The sequence below is a fragment of the Eurosta solidaginis genome, chromosome 2, assembly GCF_040869045.1.
Source record: "Eurosta solidaginis isolate ZX-2024a chromosome 2, ASM4086904v1, whole genome shotgun sequence".
Classification (NCBI taxonomy): domain Eukaryota; kingdom Metazoa; phylum Arthropoda; class Insecta; order Diptera; family Tephritidae; genus Eurosta; species Eurosta solidaginis.
This window is the reverse complement of record NC_090320.1, coordinates 5,711,919-5,735,348: the sequence shown is the minus strand read 5'-3', so window position 1 is coordinate 5,735,348 and position 23,430 is coordinate 5,711,919. Positions and strand designations below refer to the sequence as shown.

Here is a 23,430-nt window from a genome sequence, read left to right as displayed (position 1 = left end):
AACTTTGACAAAATGGCTGAAGAAGAGTTTTACAGATATTTTAATGATACATCAACAGATTTCAATATGCTTCAGAGTTATCCTCTTATGAAGGACCTATCACTAAAAATGAATACACCCTCAGCTTCCTCCGACCCAGTATAGCGTTTATTTTCCTTAGCAGGCATTATTTATAGTCCTAGAAGGCAATCAGTCACGGAATTTTCGTTTGAAAAGCTAGTTCTAATGAAGGCAAACGCAAAACAACTTTAATATTGTTAGCTATTGTACACTTTGTACTTATTTGATATGTTGTTTTACTTCTTGTTGCTTTCTAATATAAATTTTACTCCAATTTTGATTTTCCATTATGAATCAAAGTGACATATTTTATCAGAAAAAGTACTTTGGTGTACTTGCAAGTATTTCGTAAGTGTATCTACTTGTACTTTCGGATTCGAAGTACAAGTACCGTAGTACTGATACTTTGTACTTAGATTTGAAGTACTTGACTACTTGTACTTATTTGGTACTAGTACAAGTATGTACTCAGTACTTTACAGGTCTGTTCAGTACAATATGTATATTATACATTTTTAGTTATTTTGCCGAATTTTGAACAAGTTAAATTTTCTTGAAGGGTTATTAATTTTCCGTCGCCACATACACCCATACAACCACTGTGCGACCCGTCAGCGCCTCATCAGCGAGTTTATTAAGCTTTACTTATCGCAACCACAAAAAGCATGTCAAATGCATACATACACGCGCAAACATATTTGTAACTGTATAACTCCCTTTATACAAATAATGGTGCTCCCCTTTGACAATTTATCTAAATGATTTTTTAATTAATCACACCTTCATGAAACCTCTTATCAACTACACTCGTTAAGGTAAAATCACACATTGTGGTACAATATTAAATAAGAGTACACCTCATATATCATTACAATAACAACATAACGTCGCATGTCACACGCTACTGAACCAATTTAAAAAACCATGCAATTATCACTGTTGTCGGCAAAAGCTTTATATTTTATTTAACCCCTTAAGCACTTGCGCACACACAAACATACGAAGAACAATATGCTCCACGGGTGTCCACTTCTTCCAAAACATAATGATTATCTAAGGAAAGCGGGAGGTGTGGCGGGAGATTTGATTATTTGCTTGTTTGCACAATCAAAAATTTAATGAGTTTGAGGTAAAAAAGAGCGAAAAAAATGCTAAAATATTCAAAAGTATAAAATAAATTGCTTTTGGTGGCGTACATAAAAGAAATGAATGTTGGTATGTGTGCGTGTGCATGTGAAGATATGTGAATGTAAATTTTTAAAGTGTCATTCGAATATTAAATTTTGTGCCTTATAATTTGTAAAGATTAAATAATTATTTATGTATGCTCCGTGTGTGTGCAAAATTTATGTTTTAAAAAATTGCATTTGAGGTGTTGGCGTGAATTCAATGACACTCAAGAATTCTTGTGTGAATTTTTTTAATAAATCTGAGAATTAACTTGGGGATTTGGTGTAGTTATATATGAGGGTTTCAGGGACGGATTAAATTAAAAATGAGCTTTTAATTAAATTTAATTCATATATACATATATATGAGCAAATGCCTGCAGCAGAGCTTTGCTTGAGGGTGCGAAGGATTTTATAAAACTTTGTTGAAATTCTGTGTAGTAAACGGTAGTTAAACCGGTAAAATGCCTTCGGAATAAAAGGGTGCCTGCTCAGCTTTCCTAAAAAAGTTTAGTTTCCGATTTCCTTATCCACTGACATATCTGTGTTACAAAGGCACTCTTTTAAATCATTAAGCGCCACGAAACCATTACATAATTTGATTAGCTGCGAAGTTTTTTTTTTTTCATATTGAACTTTTAGCCAATACTACTCTGTGAATATCTAGAAATAGGAGATCCAGAAATAGGAAATGTCTAATTAAAGCTCCCCTTTTTTGTAAGAACTTGTTTATTGTTTAAAAATCTCCTTTGTTTATACACACATACCGAAATCAATTGCTTATATTTATATTATACTGAACAAAATTCGCGTACAATTTCAAAATCAGTTCACAAATCCTTTCGCTGACATGCCTTCTCACATTCCGCATCATCATCACAAATATCGCACATTTTCGATGCAACTTCATAAAATGTTGTCGCCCTCTTCAGTGTATCATAATAATCATAGACTATAATTGTAGCGGGTTTTTGGCGCGCGACTGCATACTGACGCAAAGCTTCGATTGGTAGACATTGGCGCTCCGCTTTTGGCAGACTCTCAAAATAGATGACGATTAAAGTGTCAGATTTTTGGCTCTCAACTTGCTGTAATTAAATGTAAAGGAACTTTATTATAACAATGCATTTCAATAAACCCGTCTAAGTTGCATTATTTACCCGAACGAGTGGAAGAGATGTAATATGTGGGAAGGTGTCTATATCGGCAACATAGCCAGAGGGTAATGCGATTTCCAAAAGTGCCATATTTGAAGCCTCACCCTCGCCGCCATATTGCACGCAGACTTGCATTTCCAGTTTTAAGAGTGGCGTATCGTTTTTGATAGCAGTTTCGATTTTGAAACTCGATTGAGCATCCTTTTCCACTACGTTGTATTGGTACGCAATTTGTACCAATGCAGTTCCATTGCCTTTGGCATGTATATCCACTGATGATGTCTTGTGCGGTAGCTGGGAAAGAAAAGGAATTAAAGGAATTTAAATCAATTTGAAATTCTATTTTTTAATTTAGTTCAAAGCCAATGTAGACAGAGACGCTTAGGGCTGCCGACCCATTGTAGCGTCTTTACGGCGAAACTATTTGCAGCTAGGAGCATATTATGTATAACGCAATGAGCCATACTTTCTCGTGAGAAGCACCTCACCTCAGTGACTGATAGTAAACCTGATTGCCTTTGTAAAATTCTTGATATTATATGGTGATAAATGTGAATGCCAGTGATTGCGACGCAAAGTGTCACAGCGTCGCGCATAATCTGGTCCTTAATTTTCAAACTGTCGCCTTCATAACCTCAAAAATAATACCATCTTACTCGCCCGTTAATTGAAATTTGTCTTACCTCCACACTTTGCAAGATCAAGCCATTATCATCTGTTAGTTTTATAGTCTCGGATTTCTCTGCTTTGCCCTTCGCTATCACTTCAATGTCCATTAAAGCAGGCTTATATTGCGCTTTTTCTGCGAACTCAATCAATGCTTGCAATCCTAAAACGGTATCCTGAGTGGAAATAAAACCACCGTAGCTATTACGTTGAGCTATCAGCCATTTAATAATTGGTAACAAATTGTCTAAGCTATCCAAATTCTGGTCGAGTAGGCTTAGAAGCGCATAAGAAGTGATCTCCACATCACCATTTGGTATAGAACGCCACCAATGTCTCGGGCCATATTCAGCAGCTGACCACCACTTGCGATCTTCACCTGTTTTGGCAGCTACTCTCAGTATATCAAGTTCTTTAGCGGCTAAGGGATGTTCGGCGCGCTGTAGCGCATAAGTAGCTAAAGCTTTGGCGTAAATGCTGTCAGTCGACTCGATGTTCTCCAGTAGGAAGTCTAAGGCTTTGTGAATGTTTGCTTTATATTTGGTGGAGGGGCTCTAGGGTTTGAAAAAAAAAATTATATAAATTTTGATCTCGTATTTCAAATAATCCCATACCTTAGTTCCTAAGAAAGCCAATAAAACTTGCGCTGTCAATGGTACACCCTTTTGGCGCTCTGCACCGAATGTAAAATTAGTTTGATCAATAAAACTTCCATTTTCTGCTTGACAACTAGCAAGATATTGCAAACTTTTCGAAAGTATCGCATCGTCCACTTTTAAAAGGTCCTTTAGTTGGTGTAGAGACCGTGCGACATATGCGGTAAGCCATACTGAACCATTTACACGCTTTTCATTGTCTCGGAATGTAGCAAATGAGCCATCGTCCAAAAGAAAACCAAGCATGCGTTGGTATCCCGTCTCCAAGTGCTGTAGAGTTTGCCTTTCCAAAACTGGTGTTAACTTGTTAATGCGCTGTACAACAGATTAAAACTGAAGTTATTCAAAAACTTGCCTTTAGAAGTAATGTAAATAGTACCTTTAAGTATTTGTAAACCAAATAGTTTGGTATTAAGCTGGACATAGTTTGCTCGGCACAACCCATAGGCATACGCAATAAACGTTCGAGATTATTAAAAATTGGACCCAATAAATTTCCAATCACCGACACTTCAATGTGATCTGAGTTGGACACAATATCGGCTGGTAAAATTAAATCGAAACTCTGCCGAAAGCCTTGCGTTTCATTGAGATTAACAAAGAATGCACGATTCACATACGCCGTCACACCTTCTGGTATCACTTTGAGCACTTTGTGCACAGCATCGCCAGCAAGTGCCGAGTTTGCGGTATACTTTAGCATTATATTGCCAATCGTTTTGGGACGCAACATAAATGCAACACCTTCTGAAGATTGCGCGGGAACACGCACGATTTTCACACGTTTAGGCTCACTTATGATCTCATTCGAAACTTCGACGAACTCATACTCGTCATTCGCATTTTCGAGTGTGACTTCGACATCTAAGTCCTTGTCGAGATAATTGAAAACTAAAGCTGATACATTGATGACTTCGCCTGAAGAGAGCAAAAAAAGGTTTGAACTTAAAATGTCAGCATTATAATTGTTGCGATGCGTACCGGATCTAAATCCGGTAAAGGACAATCTACATCGATAAACCTCCCCAAAGCCTTCATTTGCGCTTCATTCTAAAAGTTATAGGAAGCTGAACATTTGACTGGCATAATACTATTTTTTCATCTTCCATATAACTTACACAGATAGGTCTGTACCGAATGTGAACATCGGTTGCATAGTGCCCTCTCAACCCTTAAATAGATATTTCAACTTTAGAATGCCCTCCCCATTCCTTCGAGCTCTTGGGAACAACAATTAGCCTGGAAGATTTCGACACTAACACGGCAAGAGAATGTGTCAGCTGAGTTGAGCCCAACTGTACAGAAGCCGAGCACGGAGCCCCAAACATCCACGTTTAGTTCGACAAGAGCCGATCTGACATGGAATCAGCCTTATGGATACTGGCAGAACTGGCGCAGAGAAGCAATTGGTAGTTGGGAAGTGTTGCTGTTCTCTAGAAACTATAGCCTGCCTAAAAGGCAGAAAGCATATACTAGTGAGGCGACACATTATAACTCAAGACGATTTGATCTCCTGAAAGAAAGGCCATCTTCAGGCATAATTTAAAAATGTAAATATGAAGACCAATGACTTAATAATTCAACCAAGCGGCACTGTAATTTGAACGCCCGATTGACGGCACAGTGTAAAATAAACAGCTGGTATGAATTTAAATCCTATCTGAGGGAGGGAGAGCTTTTAGCCATTGGCAAGTTTGAAAACTTTACCCACCTCTTTTAACAGAATACGGTAACCTGGTTGATATGAAAAATGGCTTAAATGTTATAATGTTTGTTGTTTGTGTGGTCACACCAAGCCCTCGCTCTTCATGTAGCGCGAAACCAGATATTGTCCAAGATGTAATGGTATCAGGAATTTTCTGAGTCCAATTAAATTCAGGTGCTTGCGTGCTAATTGAAGACAAGATGTATACAATAAAATCGCAAACTTAAAGCAATCCACAACTTACTCCACGATATCAGCAAAAATCCACGTCTCGGAAAAGTCAGAACGCGCTGCCACTTCACCGCTATGCACTGCAGTTTTAACAGGCACACCCGAAACAGGGCGAGCTGCTAACGATACAGCGCCACCTGGTGCACGTAGAGCTGTCAGATCCTCGAAACGATTGTCAACTAGATAGTTTAAAAGAGGTTAAGAGAGCAACATATTTGGAAGCCATTTTCTTTTTTCGGAATATTACAATCACCTGTCGATGCGTATGGTGGTGTATAATTGTAGAAGTAGTGCGCATTCGTTAAGGTCACAACACCGCTTTGGCCACCGGGATAGCGTGAATAGCCACCCTGCCAAGGAGCATAAGTTGTGTAGGAGCTCAAACGCCAACTGAAATCATTTGTAGTGATATCATTGTTGCGCCCTAGAAGAAAAACACTCTGATCGACAGCAAGCAGACCAACAAATGAGTGCGGTGTAGTTTTTATGCGTAGAGGGACATCTGCGCCAGGTTTCACTTGCGCTGGCGCTGAGATTTCCAGCTAAAAAACCAAAAAAAAAAAACACTTTACTGAAAAACTAATGAACAAGGAGCTCATTTAGTTACAAACCTTATTCTCCAACTCAACTTTAATTTGGAAAATCGTCTCAGCATAATGAAATTCACCCAAATCATCTACGTAGTAAGCATAAAAGCGCGCATAAGGCATCCACATAAAAGTTGGTGTCAAACATAAATCGTAAGTCAAAGCGTTATTGGGCACAAAAACACGTTCGCTTATCAAAATATTGCCTCGCCCTATAATGTTGTAATCAAAATAACTGAGCGGCGCGCTCGAGTTCATAGTCACAATAATTTGTTCGTTCGTATTAAAGCTGTAAATGTGAAAATTTTTTTTAAAATTCATACAACTCACTCAATTACGATTACTCACGCATAACGTCCTTTGGGATACTCCACTTGTGCATTGAAATAGGTTTTTCCTATCTCCGGTTGCTCTATATTTGCCTTGTCTGTTATTTTGGTTGGCCGCTTTTGGTACGAATTAGTCAAGTTGTGTATTTCATCCCGAAAGTATGCTTGTAAGCGAAAGAAATGCGCATAACCTTTGAACTCTTCCAAATTCGGCAAATTCACTTTGAAAATTGCTGTGCTATTAGCATTCAATTTACTCTCGAATTCCACCACTTTTTGCTCAATTTTAGGCTCGGCCAATATTTCATCATTTTGATAAATTTTGTCAATGGTTTCGGTAAAGCGTATGCGTACTGGCTCTTCAATATCTTTCAGTGCTGTGCCATCAACGAAGAGTACCCGCAAAGCCATTTCAACTTCTTCGTCGGCTTTAAAATTATTGCACATCAAATAATTTGTGCATGTAATAAGATAACGATCTTTATGCAGTGTTGAACGCGTGGTGCCGTTAATTTTGACACCTGTGAAATTCTCTTCCACTGTTGCCGTTATATCTAGCGGAGCGGTGCGGAAGTCTAAGAAGTTGTCTTTGTATTGTTTGACGCTGAAATCGAACTTGGCTTTACCATTTATCATATTCGCTGTTCTTATTATTTGTGCCGGTGCCGATTTGGATTTATCATTATTGTTGAAATAATAAAAGGTGTCCATGCCTACGATCATGGTGACTTTGGCGTTAACCGGTTTGCCATAGGTGTAGCTGGAGTATAGATAAATATGAGAAAGGTAAATCGAAATTGGCGAAGTTAAGCAAAGTCCTGGATTCCTAACACTCACTACCAAAGTCTTCTGAATCAAGACTTCTCATGGCGGCCACTAAGGGAAGAAAGCCCACCCAATCTATATGTTACGATTTCTTCTACAGCACAAGTCAGAATTTCAAAACTCGAGAAAACGGTTTTGTTCCAGAATCTCACGAGAAATTTACTCTCGAACAAATTTTATATATATGACACATACAGACCAATTCCAAATATTCTCGCGGAATTTTGTTCTCGCGGATTTTTTTATTCCCGCGGAAAAATTCCTCAAATTCTGATCTCCAAGGGAGAACAATAATTGGGGAATAGGAATTTCGAATTTTCGAAGTCAGCTGTTTTTTCAATTGAAATTTCGTTGCACATTTCTTATTTTGTTTACAAAATTGAAAAATTTAATTATTGTTGCAAATTTGTTGGAAATTAAGAAATAAAATATAAACAATGCACAGTATTTATTGCATTTCATGTGGTATTCACTGAAATGAGTAATGAATTGGTGCCACATCAACAGCGGGACATAAGAAGAAGACGGCCGCATAACACAAATCTGCCAGAGTTGCCTGCTTTCATTCAGCAAAGCATTTTTCTGGCGGCCAAGTTGAGTTGAATTCGTCCTTCGTCATGTGCCAAAATCTATTTAAGCCTTATTAAAAAATCCTTGCGCGATTTCTGGATGGCTGCATCAAATATGTATACCAAGAGCTCTACCGCTGCTTATGATATACTTTTCGACTTAAAATAAAGAATATTGTAGTTGTAGTTGTTGTTATATTAACAGTGAGAATATTGTGGTAGAGTGTAAATACATATTTTAGCACAAATTTGTACAAAAAGTGTTCTTTCTTAAAAGAACCAATTTCTTTTAACTATTTTGATGCATTCCCTTTAATTTAACAAGTGAAAAAACTTCTATGAAATGGCAGAGAAATCTCCCTCTGCCTCATATTCATAATACCTACTTTTCTCCCATAACCGATTTTTCGAACATTGTTCAGAATAGGAGGAAAGGGAGAAGTGAAAAAACTCACAAGGAATTTTTATTTAGAATACGAGGAATGGGAGAAGGGAAAAAACTCGCACGGAATTTCGGTTTAGAATTGGGCTGATAAAGTTCACCAATAATAACAATTACAGACCCAAAACCAGCTCCAGCAGAGTAAGCTGCGAGATCAATCAATAAACACACAGTTTATATTTCTATCTACCGATAGATGTTCAACTATGCTGCGAAAGAAAGCGTTTGCTTACCGACCTGATAGTTTGCTGCGATATGTACTAATACATAGTAAGATCATACTGGAATGCAAGCGGGTTTATGATTGGCATTCTTAGAACTATCACAGCTACTATAATTTTTCCGAGGATATCGCTGTGATTTATTGAAATCTTTCGCAGTAAATAAAATTCCGGGTGCACTTATACTTTCCCACTCTATTACAAATAACTTCGAACTGAATGATAATGTGGCATATTTATTTGTTTGGCCAGCAACCAGGTTTCTTGCTAGTTTTGATCATTTTTTGGTCAAAACAAGTTCACGTAAACTAGGTGATAGCCCGACTGGATACTCTTCTTCTGTCACAAAAGTCTCACCACTTGAATTGGGGTACCTATGTATTAAAATTTTTAAGCGGATCTCCCCTTGAATAATTTATGTAGATACTTGGATTGGTCTCACAAACCCTTCAATTCCAAGGAATGCAGGCTTTTGGAATCTTCTTAAAAAATATCTTAATTTAAGGCGGTTTTCAAAAGGCAGTTAAAGAAATTTTTAAAATAAATTGTCGAAGTCCGTCATCTAAGCTCTCACTTCAATAGAATTGGGCAGGGAATATCTAAAATATATCATACATATATTGCGTTTACTGCAAAATCAGATTTGAAAGAATTTCGAACCTTAAGATTAACAATGAAAACTAAGAAACTTTGCTTTGAGTGCCTTATTATTATAAAAAAACTGTTACAAGTTTGCAGCTAATAGGTCGGATGGGATGAAGTGCGAAATTAATTCCTAAGATCATACTATTCGCAGCTACTTTCAAAGATTTCATAAATTTCTAAACTCGGTAATAAGGTACTTTTTTCATATAATAAAGGCTATAGAAATCTTTTCCTTGTACATACTTCGCTCTAACCACCACCTGCATATCACCATCTTTAACGGACACTTGCGATGTCGCATCAACGCTGACATGGTATTTTGGCAAAACATATTTCTCCACATCAAAGTTCACAACAGTTTTGCGCAAACCACCGTTTTCTATCGCCAGACGCCATCTACCTAAGATGGGATATTCTGAAATTTTAAACTTTCCCGTGTAAACGCCCTTGGTGACTGTGAAGTTTTTGTACTCCTTAATACGATTGCGTTTTCCATCCTAAAAGATTAGACAGAACAATTTAACAAAGCAAGTGGCTTTCATTTTTACCAAACATTCTTACCTCAAACCATATAACCGCATCTGGCGTTCGTCCACTTGGTTTCAGATTTTCATTCAAGAATAGCACTCGAAAGTTCACAATATCGCCTGGTTTATACTTTCCTTTATCAGTCTGAATTTTTGTATGCGTCTTGAAAACATTGTGATTGAGTTTGGTTGTATTTTTGAATGCGATGCCAGCGACACCTTCAGCAGTTATGTTGAAATCGCCATCGTGTAGCTCGGGTATATCGAAGATAAGATTTTTCACTTCATGTGGCTTTAGTTCCACTAATTTTGCGGTATTAAACTGTGGACCCGTAATACTGATTTTTAATGAAGCCGGTTCCATGGCTTGATGCAGAGCGACAGCAACATTATATTTGCTATTGGTGTGTATAGTGCCAGGAGCAATGACGGTATAGCGGCTGAGAGGAAGTTTGTAGAAGTAAATGTAGAGTAAGAGTATGAGAAATGGATGATAACAAATTCGTTCACGGTACAGAGTAATACAGAATGCATCTGTAAATCTTAATATTATTGTAAATTATGGTGTAATGAAATTGTACATAGTTGTGTTGATAAGAACACAATCAGACATCAAATCAGCAAAAGGAAATGAACGATATCAGAAAAATTAAAACATCAACATCACAGTAATTGGTCATGGTATTCATGTTTGTTTTTAGAACAAACGCAGGTCAATGCATTCAAGAAATAAAAGTGTTGTATGTATGTTTCTTTACATATTCGTATTCGATAGATAACCTGCACTTGTGCAATGACTGATATTATTTTATTTTATTTATATGAACACACCCAGTAGGAAACGAAAATGTGCAACGAGATATGAAATATTTGCAGTAAATTTATGGAAATAATGAGTAAAAAAGAATGAGCATTTGAGAATAACTTATTCCAGAACAATACAATGGAAACAAAGCGAAACCTGAAGCTAAACTAGAACTTAAACCGAGCCCGAAAGCGAAACCCGTGCCGCATCAGAACTTAAAGCAAGGGCGGGCCAGGAACCACAATTGTGACTCAAATCACAACTGACACTGGAAATAGCAACAACCGAAACTTAAGTGGAAATTTGAATCGATTTTAATGGGACAGACAATCAAAATCTGGATCAAAAAGTCCGATTTTAAATCCTAAAAAAAAAAAGAAACTGCAACTGGATCCAAAAATGATGTACGTACTATGTTTGTAAACATTAAGAAAAATATATCAGATTTTAGGCCGACCTTGTCTTCTACTTTGCGTCGTGCTACATTTAATGTTTCCTACCAATTGGCGGGACAAAACCTCCATGTTTTACGCCGACTCCGAACGGCATCCGCAATGCAGATGAGTTTTGACTGAAATGCTTTTCAATGCAGAAATACACTCGGGGTATTTTCCAAATCACTTCCAAGGGGCGACCCCGATTGGAAAAACTTTTTCTAATTGAAAAAAAAACTTGTTTCTAAAATGTTGCTCGTCCCGGGAAGTGATGATTTGATTTAGGGTCTCCGGTATGTTAGGTGGAGCACGCTACCACCCCACCATGACGTAGTAGTGCACTGACTACTAAATATAAATTTTTTGATTGTATAATCTTTTAAGCGTTGAAATCCCAAAGTCTTCTTTTAGTTGAAGTGCCATCAATATTTAAATAAATAAGTCCAACATACCCATTTGCATTCACTGCCAATACCGCTGAAAAGTAGGTTATGAATAGCAATTTCAATAAATTCCACATTATGTAAAAAAAAGTTAACGCAAAACTACAAAAGCATATAAAAACCGGTACGCTTAACAAAACACTTTCTGCCTCCTAAAGTAAGCCGCACAATAATTACAACCCGGCAAGCTGCTAAATGCGTAACAACACACGCACCAAAACACAGCTCAGCTGCGACTGAACTTGAATAAGAAAGCGCTAAAGAAAGCTGACCACATGCTCAGTTGAAAAAGCGAGTGATCCGCTCTGCAAGGAACTTAGTTTTGAGTAGGTAAATGAGTTCTTGATTTCAACTCAAGTCAAACCGGCTTAATGCCACATAAGTATGTACGCACGTACTTCTCTTGTTCTGAGTTAAAATGTGCGCTCTCTTCTTATATTGTGATAAGGAATTCATTGATAAAAGATATGAAACTGGTTAGGTTGAATAATTCAGCGGACTCATGCCAGCTGTGAGTGCGTGTGCAATTATGATGCATATAATGAACAGGGTCCTTGTAAAATTTTAATTATGTAGATGGACTGAGGATTATACGATTTTCACCCATGAGTTACGCAAATGACATCCGCTTCGACTGCTTATGATTTCGAGATCCATGGCCGAATAGTCACTATCTGTAATATTTCAAGGTGTTTTTCTGGTGTAGCTCGACAGCATAGCGCGACAAAACCATCCCTTGGAAAGTCTTCGGAGCTACACCTAGAGCTTCTAGGAAAGTGACGCCGACGAAGATATGAGTTCGAAGTGGCAGTGCTATAGCTTATGTGCTGGCATATGGTGTGAGGGTCAGGAGGCGTGGTAGAGACTGGTGGTCGGGATTGCTACTGTTCTCACATCGGGAATTGTAGCTCTTAATCATCGGGAATCGTTGCGCGAAAAAACTGTATGCTCCCTGTGCCACGGGAGTCATGTGTATTAATAAACCATTAATAGCAACCGTAGAGTGCCTTTGTGCGTGACGCCAAGGAACCACAAATGATTTAAAGAAATTGTGTTCGCGACGATTATTAGGAGTTAACCCCAAGTGAAACTACGCTTTGCTCTAGATATACAGACAAAAGTGTGACCATTTTATGTATCTCTATTTCCTTTCAGCAGACGCAGCAGTACCAATTCCAAAGACCGCGGTTAGGTTCGAAGCCTCTCTGGAGTAACTGTAAGAGGGATAATCCCTCCGCAAGGAGCTACTGCTGAAAATTTTTGAACGATCGCCGAGATTTTGAGGCAAAAACCCCGCATCTTTTCGTAATGGCCAAAACGTTGATTTCCTTAAATACATACAAAAACAAGTAAGGAAGGCTAAGTTCGGGTGTAACCGAACATTACATACTCAGTTGAGGGCTATGGAGACAAAATAAGGGAAAATCACCATGTAGGAAAATGAACCTAGGGTAACCCTGGAATGTGTTGTTTGTACGGTATGTGTATCAAATGAAAGGTGTTAATGAATATTTTAAAAGGGCATGGGCCTTAGTTCTATAGGTGGACGCCTTTTCGAGATATCGCCATAAAGGTGGACCAGGGGTGACTCAAGAATTTGTTTGTACGATATGGGTATCAAAAGAAAGGTGTTAGTGAGTTTTTTAAAAGGGCGTTGGCCTCAGTTCTATAGGTGGACGCCTTTTCGAGATATCGCCATAAAGGTGGACCAGGGGTGACTCTAGAATTTGTTTGTACGATATGGGTATCAAATGAAAGGTGTTAATGAGTATTTTAAAAGGGAGTGGGCCTTAGTTCTATAGGTGGACGCCTCTTCGAGATATTGCCATAAAGATGGACCAGGGGTGACTCTAGAATTTGTTTGTACGACATGGGTATCAAATGAAAGGTGTTAATGAGTATTTTAAAAGGGAGTGGGCCTTAGCTCTATAGATGGACGCCTTTTCGGGATATCGTTATAAAGGTGGACCAGGGGTGACTCTAGAATGCGTTTGTACAATATGGGTGTCAAACGAAAGGTGTTAAAGGTGGACCAGGGGTGACTCTAGAATTTGTTTGTACGATATGGGTATCAAATGAAAGGTGTTAATTAGTATATTAAAAGGGAGTGGGCCTTAGTTATATAGGTGCACGCCTTTTCGAGATATCGCCATAAAGGTGGACCAGCGGTAACTTTAGAATTTGTTTACGATATGGGTATCAAATGAAAGGTGTTAATGAGTATTTTAAAAGGGAGTGGGCCTTAGTTCTATAGGTGGACGCCTTTTCGGGATATCGTTATAAAGGTGGACCAGGGTTGACTCTAAAATGCGTTTGTACATAATGAGTATCAAACGAAAGGTGATAATGAGTATTTTAAAAGGGAGCGGGCCTTAGTTCTATAGGTGGACGCCTTTTCGATATATCGCCATAAAGGTGGACCAGGGGTGACTCTATAATGTGTTTGTACAATATCAAATTAAAGGTATTAATAAGAATTGTAAAAGGGAGTTGCGGTAGTTGTATATGTGAAGGCGTTTTCGAGATTTCGACCAAAATGTGGACCAGGGTGACCCAGAACATCATCTGTCGGGTACCGCTAATTTATTTATATATGTAATACCACGAACAGTATTCCTACCATGATTCCAATGGCTTTCGATTTAGCCCTGCAGAACTTTTTCATTTTCTTCTACTTAATATGGTAGTTGTCACACCCATTTTACAAAGTTTTTTTCTTAAGTTATATTTTGCGTCAATAAGCCAATGCAATTACCATGTTTCATCCCTTTTTTCGTATTTGGTATAGAATTATGGCATTTTTTCATTTTTCGTAATTTTCGAAATCGAAAAAGTGGGCGTGGTCATAGTCGCATTTCGGCCATTTTTTATACCAATACAAAGTGTATTCAGATAATTATGTGAACTGAGTTTAGTAAAGATATATCGATTTTTGCTCAAGTTATCGTGTTAACGGCCGAGCGGAAGGACAGACGATCTACTGTGTATAAAAACTGGGCGTGGCTTCAACCTATTTCACAGAAAACAGTTATCGTCCTAGAATCTAAGCGCCTACCAAATTTCACAAGGATTGGTAAATATTTGTTCGACTTATGGCATTAAATGTATCCTAGACCTCCTTTTTCGATTTTTCGAAATTTTCGATATCGAAAAAGTGGGCGTGGTTATAGTTCGATATCGTTCATTTTAAATAGCGTTTTGAGATGAGTGCCCAGGAACCTACATACCAAATTTCGTCAAGATACCTCAAAATTTACTCGAGTTATTGTGTTAACGGACGGACGGACGGACATGGCTCAATCAAATTTTTGTTCGATACTGATGATTTTGATATATGGAAGTCTATATCTATCTCGATTCCTTTATACCTGTACAACCAACCGTTATCCAATCAAAGTTAATATACTCTGTGAGCTCTGCTCAACTGAGTATAAAAACCTTTCCTAAATATAATTTTTTTTTTAATAGAAAAATCAAGCTTTTTAAAGAAAGAACACCGGCGTACGCCGGCGCGCCACCCACTCCGCCGCCGCCGGTTTATAATAGAGCCTACGCCGCCACCCCCGATAAAGTGATCGGCGTAAACCTCTAGTACGTACAGACATTTGAGCGAAATTTATGCCCGTAGTGGCAACGAAAAAAATGTTGCCATCGACCTGTTTGAATGCATGCATGCATATGGAACCATCAACTTTTTATACTCAGTTGAGCAGAGCTCACAGAGTATATTAAGTTTGATTGGATAACGGTTGGTTGTACATATATAAAGGAATCGAGATAGATATAGACTTCCATATATCAAAATAATCAGGATCGAAAAAAAATTTGATTGAGCCATGTCCGTCCGTCCGTCCGTCCGTTAACACGATAACTTGAGTAAATTTTGAGGTATCTTGATGAAATTTGGTACGTAGATTCCTGAGCACTCATCTCAGATCGCTATTTAAAATGAACGATATCGGACTATAACCACGCCCACTTTTTCGATATCGAAAATTTCGAAAAACAGAAAAAGTGCGATAATTCATTACAAAAGACAGATAAAGCGACTAAACTTGGTGGATGAGTTGGACTTATGACGCAGAATAGAAAATTAGTAAAATTTTGGACAATGGGCGTGGCACCGCCCACTTTTAAAAGAAGGTAATTTAGAAGTTTTGCAAGCTGTAATTTGGCAGTCGTTGAAGATATCATGATGAACTTTGGCAGGAACGTTACTGCTATTACTATATGTACGCTCAATAAAAATTAGCAAAATCGGAGAAGGACCACGCCTACTTTTAAAAAAAAATTTTTTTTAAAGTAAAATTTTAACAAAAAATTTAATATCTTTACAGTATATAAGTAAATTATGTCAACATTCAACTCCAGTAATGATATGGTGCAACAAAATACAAAAATAAAAGAAAATTTCAAAATGGGCGTGGCTCCGCCCTTTTTCATTTAATTTGTCTATGATACTTTTAACGCCATAATTCGAACAAAAACTAACCAATCCTTTTGAAATTTGGTAGGGGCATAGATTTTATAACGTTAACTGTTTTCTATGAAAATGGGCGAAATCGGTTGATGCCACGCCCAGTTTTTATACACAGTCGTCCGTCTGTCCTTCCGCATGGCCGTTAACACGATAACTTGAGCAAAAATCGGTATATCTTTAATGAACTTAGTTCACGTGCTTACTTGAACTCACTTTATCTTGGTATGAAAAATGAACGAAATCCGACTATGACCACGCCCACTTTTTCGATATCGAAAATTACGAAAAATGAAAAAAATGCCATAATTCTATACCAAATACGAAAAAAGGGATGAAACATGGTAAGGTAATTGGATTGTTTTATTGACGCGAAATATAACTTTAGAAAAAACTGTATAAAATGGTTGTGACACCTACCATATTAAGTAGAAGAAAATTAAAAAAGTTCTGCAGGGCGAAATAAAAAACCCTTAAAATCTTGGCAGGTACTACATATATAAATAAATTAGCGGTATCCAACAGATGATGTTCTGGGTCACCCTGATCCACATTTTGGTCGATATCTGGAAAATGCCTTCACATATACAACTACCACCACTCACTTTTAAAACTCTCATTAATACCTTTAATTTGATACCCATATCGTACAAACTTATTCTAGAGTCACCCCTGGTCCACCTTTATGGCGATATCTCGAAAAGGCGTCCACCTATAGAACTAAGTCCCACGCCCTTTTAAAATACTCATTAAAACCTTTCATTTGATACCCATATCGTACAAACATATTCTAAAGTCACCCCTGGTCCACCTTTATGGCGATATCTCGAAAAGGCGAACACCTATAGAACGAAGGCCCACTCCCTTTTAAAAATACTCATTAACACCTTTCATTTGATACCCATATCGTACAAACAAAGTCTAGAGTCACCCCTGGTCCACCTTTATGGCGATACCTCGAATTTTTGGGATTTTGTAGTTCCTTATAGAATTCAACGGATATTTGTATGCCTTAGTTTTGAATAATGTAATTAGAAAAGTAAATAAATAGATAAATATAAGAAAAATATAAAGATTTATTAGAATTATAGTAACAAACCAAACAGAAAATTTAATATATCAAAAAAGATAATGCCAATATATTTAAAATGATGTTTTGAAAGCAAAAATCATTCAAATCAACACAAAAAAATTAAATAAAGCTTTACTTTGCACTTTCCACACCACCCCGGAGGTATGCATATGGCGCGTTACCGAAGTTAGTTTTGGGTGCTCGGTTCCCCAGTAGGCCTATATCACCCATATACGTAAATTTGTACAAAAATCATAAAAAAGCGAACATAAAATTATACAAAATAATGCAAATAAAAATAAAATCAAGTTATAAAATAAAAACAATTCAATGAATTATAATAAATAAAATAAAATTTAAATAAACAACATAAAATATCACAGAATTCATTCACATGAAATAGCTTAAAAGTATAAGTTTTATTTACATATTTACAAAAATTTTTGCCAAATCTGACCCGAGTGCTTAAACAAAAACTGTAAACTACTGAAAGCTAAAAGGATAATAGTTGTCGGAAATTTTAAATCGAATCTTGGAAAAACAATTTTGATACTATTTGCCGAAAAAAAATCTACAAGTGCGAAACACACAATATTTTGTTTTTAAAATCTGGGTTGCTTAGATCTCTATTAAAAAATTTGAGATGGAAGAAAATTCTAATCCGAACAAATAAACCTAGAACTATGTCGCTTTTACAATTTACACAGCAGAGATAGGGTCGAACATGTTTCATTTTATCAAATAAAAGTTGGCCTACACCAATTCTGTGGCAAACCGAATCAAATTCCCTAAGAAACATACTTTCTAGCTCTTTAATGTAGTCCATGAATTCTTGCGGTGGCTTAACTAAATTACATCTATCGATTTGCCTTTGCTGAATGAAAAATAAATCATATGAAGCGTCATTTTCATCTAAAAACTGTAAGGGTTGGAGCACGTATGCGTTTTGAAAATTTTCAAATAGAGATAGCCGCAGAAGTAGGCAAGGGCATTTGATTTAAGGAACTCTACTTCCAAATCTTCTATATCAGAGTACTCTTGAACTCTTAAACTGTGAAATGCATGCTCTGGTCGGGGAAGACCTTGAAACTCCTGCCATGACAAATCCTGAACTATATTGTCATTGCACACACTTTGCATTATATTATTGAGCTGTTCAGGAGAAAAAGTTTCATGTTGAGAAACGGGCTCACAGTTACCACGAATGACTACATTTGTGTATCGCAAACCCCAATACTTTTTAAATAAATTGCAAAACATATAAGGTGTTATCCGAACACTTCTGCCACCTCCTCTTCTTATTTGCCCAAAATAATTTTCCAAGCTGTCTTGACAAAGACGTCTAGTCTGCAGATAAGTGAAACCTGATTGTGATAAAAATCGCCACAGTCGGAGCAAGCTACTAATATTTATTATCCAACCCTTGATATACCTAAACTTATTGGTTATGTCCGTCCCATTTTCATCTAAAACTTTGATGGTTTTTAAGAGACCTACAGCTTCACGCAAAAATTCAATTTGTTCGGGGCTGGCCGAGAAAACTTTTTTCCAAGGCAAAATAGCATCACAATTTCTACTGTTGAAAATATCAAATAATTTATTTATAAATAAAAGATATTCCGCGGTGTTGAAATAGCTTTTAGAGGGGGAAGCCAAACTACCGGAGCTATACATGGAAAACATGCCAGAAGCAACTGTGTCGCTGAAAACCTGGCCAGCTAGCTTAACGCTCATCTTCTGAAAATTGTTGGGATTAATGTGGCATCCGTCAGTTTTGGGGCACAACGAATAGGGTTCTGGGAGTCTTTACCATAAAAGTGAACAATATCGGACCAATTTATAGGGCGAGACTTAAAACTTATCCGATTTTTAATAAATATAAGGGCAATAATCTCTCTAATAATTACTAAATATAAGGGCAATAATCTCTCTTTTTTTTTTTAATCTCACTCTATGGTTTTTAGAGAGAGAATACCCTAATAATATTGTTAGCAAACCTAACGGCATTATTATTTTTTTATTTTAATAAATTTTGTTGTCGCACTGTTAAAAGGAATTACTTATTTTTATTATGCCGAATCTTATTTTTCGATTTGCTACTGCACTGACTTAAAACCAATGGCATGAAATAGACATGCAGTAACACTGAATACTACTTATTTAACCTTATCTTCATGCAAAATACAATATGAAACCTCTCAAGTACTGGGTTTCAAAACACCAAATTTAGATTCATCTTTTTGAAATTTCTAATATTTCCTACACTCAATTGAGAAAAAGATGAGGACTAAAAATACAAAATTTCTACTTAGTAGGTACGAGATATTTCATAAAAATACTTAGGAACCGAATATCTTCATATAATATACATTAATTGCAATTTTAGTATATTCAATTGACTAATATACTCGACGCAAAGAAATAAACGCACATATTATTTAAAATACTAATTTGAAATTAGTTTCTATACAAGATGCAATAAAAATGTACTCGGTACTCTGTCTACTTTAGATCTAGCAACACCATGCATGCAATAAAGTAATATTAAATGTTATTATTATTAAAACTGCTTTAACTGATTATTTTTGCCGGAAATTCACAACTTCTGCTTTTAAAATTAATTTTTACTTCAACTTACCTCTCTTGATCCTTCTCCCAATTGGGAAACTTAAAGAAATGCTGCCCGTCCCCACATCCTATGACGCATTTTCGTTTGTTCGGCATTTTCCTATTTACCACAGAAACACAACACTTTCATGTATATCAGTACACTACACTTTATTTAACGCAAAATTACTATAATTACCTGATATAATTCGGTATTTAATTAATTATATTGCAAAAACCTCGAAGGATCATCAATTAAATCAATATCACAAAATCCAAAATTTTTGACAATTTTTTGCATTTCAGCTGCTCAGAGGGATTTATCTGTGATTGTTGCCAGCAACAACTAGAAGATAAATCCCTCGTGAGAGCGAAAATATGAGAGCGTAAACAAAAGATTCGTATCAATCTAATCTATGGCTGAGCATTTGGCGCAGTAACATCGGTTGTGTGCGTCGCTCGCAATGTTGACGAATATTGTCCAGATGTTAGGAAGCACGAAACATCGTAGTATACTAAAGTGTGATTTTTAAGCACTTTACTGCAATATTAAGCTCAAAGCTTCTCTCTGAGCATAGCTATACCATCTGGCAGTTCAGTAGTGTTGTGAGCAGTATTGTGTGTGTTTGCGACGTCTTTTTTGGATATTTATGCCAGTCCGTAAATTTATGTGAGTGTAAAAGGAAAATTATTCTGGAATATACTGTCTAAAGGATAAGTCGCTGAAAACCCCAGTGAGTTTAGTAAGATTGAAAAGATAATAAACAAATTTTCCAGTCTTCTTAGTCGAGCACAGGGTACTTATTTGAATTAGAGCCGGTACCATCTCTTAATGCATTAGTTCGCTACAGAGTTAAGCTTTTTGGTTCCATAAGAACAAAAATTATTATTATTATTTTTATCCAAATGTTTTGAAAGTATTGATGTATAAGCAAATATAAAAGAAAAACAAGAAAGTGTGCATACATTTTGTGAAAAATATATTTACAAAAGTGTCAGAAAGTTTCAATTAAGTCAAAGTGATCACAATTACGCTGAGGTAGCACACGCCTTTTTACATGCCTCATCTTCTTCGCAGATATCACATAACTTTGAGGAGATCGTATAATATTCGGTAACCTTTTGTGTTGTATCATAGTAGTCATATAATGCAATTGAGCTTGGTTTCTGCTCAGCAACTGCATGTTGTTTCAAAGCTTCAACTGGTATGCAGACAACATCATTCTTGCTTAGGCTCTCGAAATAGACGACGATTTGTGTGTCGGCGTGCTTGGTTTCAACTTGCTGTAAGAGTAACAAAAATTTTGCGTTCAGCCTTAAATCGTATCAAGTTTCTTCAAACAAAAAGACCTACCCTCACGCGCTTCGCTGTCTCGATTTCTTTAAAACTCTCCTCATCCGCTACATAACCAGAAGGTAGTGAGATCTCGAGTAAAGCCATATTAGAAGCTTCAGCCTCTCCAATATACTGTACGCAAATATCCATCTCCAATTTGAAGGATGGCGCTTCTTTATTAACCGCTATTTCGATCTTGAAGGCTGGCTGCTTCTCTTTCTCATAGATATTGTATTGATAGGCGATTTGCACGAGCGCAGCGCCCTTGCCTTTAGCGTTCAAATCTACGGTTTGTGTTTTCTGTGGCAACTGTAAAAAAAAATAAATATACATATATTTTTTTTAATTAGTTAGCATCACACATATTCCTTACACTTACCTCTACATTTTGCGTTAACAAGGAGTTATCTTCCGTTAAATGTATGGTCTCTCTTTTCTCTCTATCTCCTTTTCCTGTAACATCCAAATCCATTTCAGCCGCTTCATAGCCAGTGAATTCCACAAACTTTATTAATGCACGCAGACCCAGTACGGTGTCTTGTGTTGATGCAAATCCACCATAACTGTTACGCTGTGCTACCATCCATTTGATAACTGGTAACACATCATTTACAGTTGCTTTGCCACTCTCGAATTGCGTAAGCAAAACATAAGATGTGATCTCCACATCATTACTATGACCCCAACGCCACCAAAGTTTGTCCGTTTTTTCTTTTTTGTTTGTCCACCATTTACGTTCATCTTCAGTCTTAGCAAGCGCATTGATTTCCTTCAGTTGTACCAAGCCCGCGGAATTGTCTGCTTTATTGAGCGCATAAGCTGTAATAGCCTTGACATGCAGATCGGGCTCCTTGTCCAAGTTATTCAAAATATACTTAAAACCTTTTTCGATTTGTGCCGCGTAAGCTTTGGCGAGTTCCTGTTTTAAAGAAGTTTTAACAAACGAGTTTCTCGCGAACTAGAAATTATTTATTTACCTCCGCTTCTACGAAAGTTAGCAACACGCTTGCCGTGAGTGCTAGCGGCTTTCTGTATGCGCCAAAGTAAAAATTATTACTCTCTAGAAAACTGCCGTTATCAGCTTGTTGACTGGCCAAGTACTTCAAACCCTCCTCCAATACTTTTTCATCGATTTTCATATGCGGCTTAGCTTGGTTAAGTGAGCGCACAATATAAGCTAAAAGGATAATAGTTGTCGGAAATTTTAAATCGAATCTTGGAAAAACAATTTTGATACTATTTGCCGAAAAAAAATCTACAAGTGCGAAACACACAATATTTTGTTTTTAAAATCTGGGTTGCTTAGATCTCTATTAAAAAATTTGAGATGGAAGAAAATTCTAATCCGAACAAATAAACCTAGAACTATGTCGCTTTTACAATTTACACAGCAGAGATAGGGTCGAACATGTTTCATTTTATCAAATAAAAGTTGGCCTACACCAATTCTGTGGCAAACCGAATCAAATTCCCTAAGAAACATACTTTCTAGCTCTTTAATGTAGTCCATGAATTCTTGCGGTGGCTTAACTAAATTACATCTATCGATTTGCCTTTGCTGAATGAAAAATAAATCATATGAAGCGTCATTTTCATCTAAAAACTGTAAGGGTTGGAGCACGTATGCGTTTTGAAAATTTTCAAATAGAGATAGCCGCAGAAGTAGGCAAGGGCATTTGATTTAAGGAACTCTACTTCCAAATCTTCTATATCAGAGTACTCTTGAACTCTTAAACTGTGAAATGCATGCTCTGGTCGGGGAAGACCTTGAAACTCCTGCCATGACAAATCCTGAACTATATTGTCATTGCACACACTTTGCATTATATTATTGAGCTGTTCAGGAGAAAAAGTTTCATGTTGAGAAACGGGCTCACAGTTACCACGAATGACTACATTTGTGTATCGCAAACCCCAATACTTTTTAAATAAATTGCAAAACATATAAGGTGTTATCCGAACACTTCTGCCACCTCCTCTTCTTATTTGCCCAAAATAATTTTCCAAGCTGTCTTGACAAAGACGTCTAGTCTGCAGATAAGTGAAACCTGATTGTGATAAAAATCGCCACAGTCGGAGCAAGCTACTAATATTTATTATCCAACCCTTGATATACCTAAACTTATTGGTTATGTCCGTCCCATTTTCATCTAAAACTTTGATGGTTTTTAAGAGACCTACAGCTTCACGCAAAAATTCAATTTGTTCGGGGCTGGCCGAGAAAACTTTTTTCCAAGGCAAAATAGCATCACAATTTCTACTGTTGAAAATATCAAATAATTTATTTATAAATAAAAGATATTCCGCGGTGTTGAAATAGCTTTTAGAGGGGGAAGCCAAACTACCGGAGCTATACATGGAAAACATGCCAGAAGCAACTGTGTCGCTGAAAACCTGGCCAGCTAGCTTAACGCTCATCTTCTGAAAATTGTTGGGATTAATGTGGCATCCGTCAGTTTTGGGGCAC

The 23,430-nt window shown here is 36.9% G+C and overlaps 3 protein-coding genes across 5 annotated transcripts in view; 1 reads left to right on the top strand and 2 right to left on the bottom strand.

Moving 5' to 3' along the window:
• Window positions 1-23,430, top strand: part of DIP-epsilon (Dpr-interacting protein epsilon) — a 585,790-nt gene that overhangs the window by 153,803 nt on the left and 408,557 nt on the right. The window lies entirely within an intron of this gene.
• LOC137239167 (thioester-containing protein 1 allele R1-like) lies at window positions 1,941-11,696 on the bottom strand. Its single transcript, XM_067764163.1, has 13 exons — window positions 11,481-11,696; window positions 9,824-10,229; window positions 9,506-9,759; window positions 6,580-7,320; window positions 6,256-6,520; window positions 5,898-6,186; window positions 5,658-5,823; window positions 5,420-5,598; window positions 4,088-4,626; window positions 3,667-4,023; window positions 3,070-3,606; window positions 2,390-2,680; window positions 1,941-2,317 (listed from the first exon to the last, which is right to left on the bottom strand). The coding sequence occupies exons 1-13, from the start codon at window positions 11,546-11,548 to the stop codon at window positions 2,060-2,062; spliced, it is 4,350 nt and encodes a 1,449-aa protein (XP_067620264.1). The 5' UTR covers window positions 11,549-11,696; the 3' UTR covers window positions 1,941-2,059.
• LOC137239046 (thioester-containing protein 1 allele S1-like) lies at window positions 20,481-22,787 on the bottom strand. Its single transcript, XM_067763970.1, has 6 exons — window positions 22,659-22,787; window positions 22,449-22,566; window positions 21,941-22,140; window positions 21,343-21,882; window positions 20,982-21,272; window positions 20,481-20,911 (listed from the first exon to the last, which is right to left on the bottom strand). The coding sequence occupies exons 1-6, from the start codon at window positions 22,785-22,787 to the stop codon at window positions 20,657-20,659; spliced, it is 1,533 nt and encodes a 510-aa protein (XP_067620071.1). The 3' UTR covers window positions 20,481-20,656.

Bases quoted from the DNA above. Each gene is read 5' to 3' on its own strand.
- LOC137239167 (XM_067764163.1), bottom strand. From the start codon at position 11,548: ATGTGGAATTTATTGAAATTGCTATTCATAACCTACTTTTCAGCGGTA. The intron at 5,824-5,897 runs GTGATTGTAATA...TAAACTATCTAG, and splicing joins ACCACCATACGCATCGACAG to TTGACAATCGTTTCGAGGAT. The intron at 2,681-3,069 runs GTAAGACAAATT...TTTCTTTCCCAG, and splicing joins TGATCTTGCAAAGTGTGGAG to CTACCGCACAAGACATCATC.
- LOC137239046 (XM_067763970.1), bottom strand. From the start codon at position 22,787: ATGCAAAGTGTGTGCAATGACAATATAGTTCAGGATTTGTCATGGCAG. The intron at 21,273-21,342 runs GTAAGTGTAAGG...TTTTTTTTACAG, and splicing joins TGTTAACGCAAAATGTAGAG to TTGCCACAGAAAACACAAAC. The intron at 20,912-20,981 runs GTAGGTCTTTTT...TTACTCTTACAG, and splicing joins AGACAGCGAAGCGCGTGAGG to CAAGTTGAAACCAAGCACGC.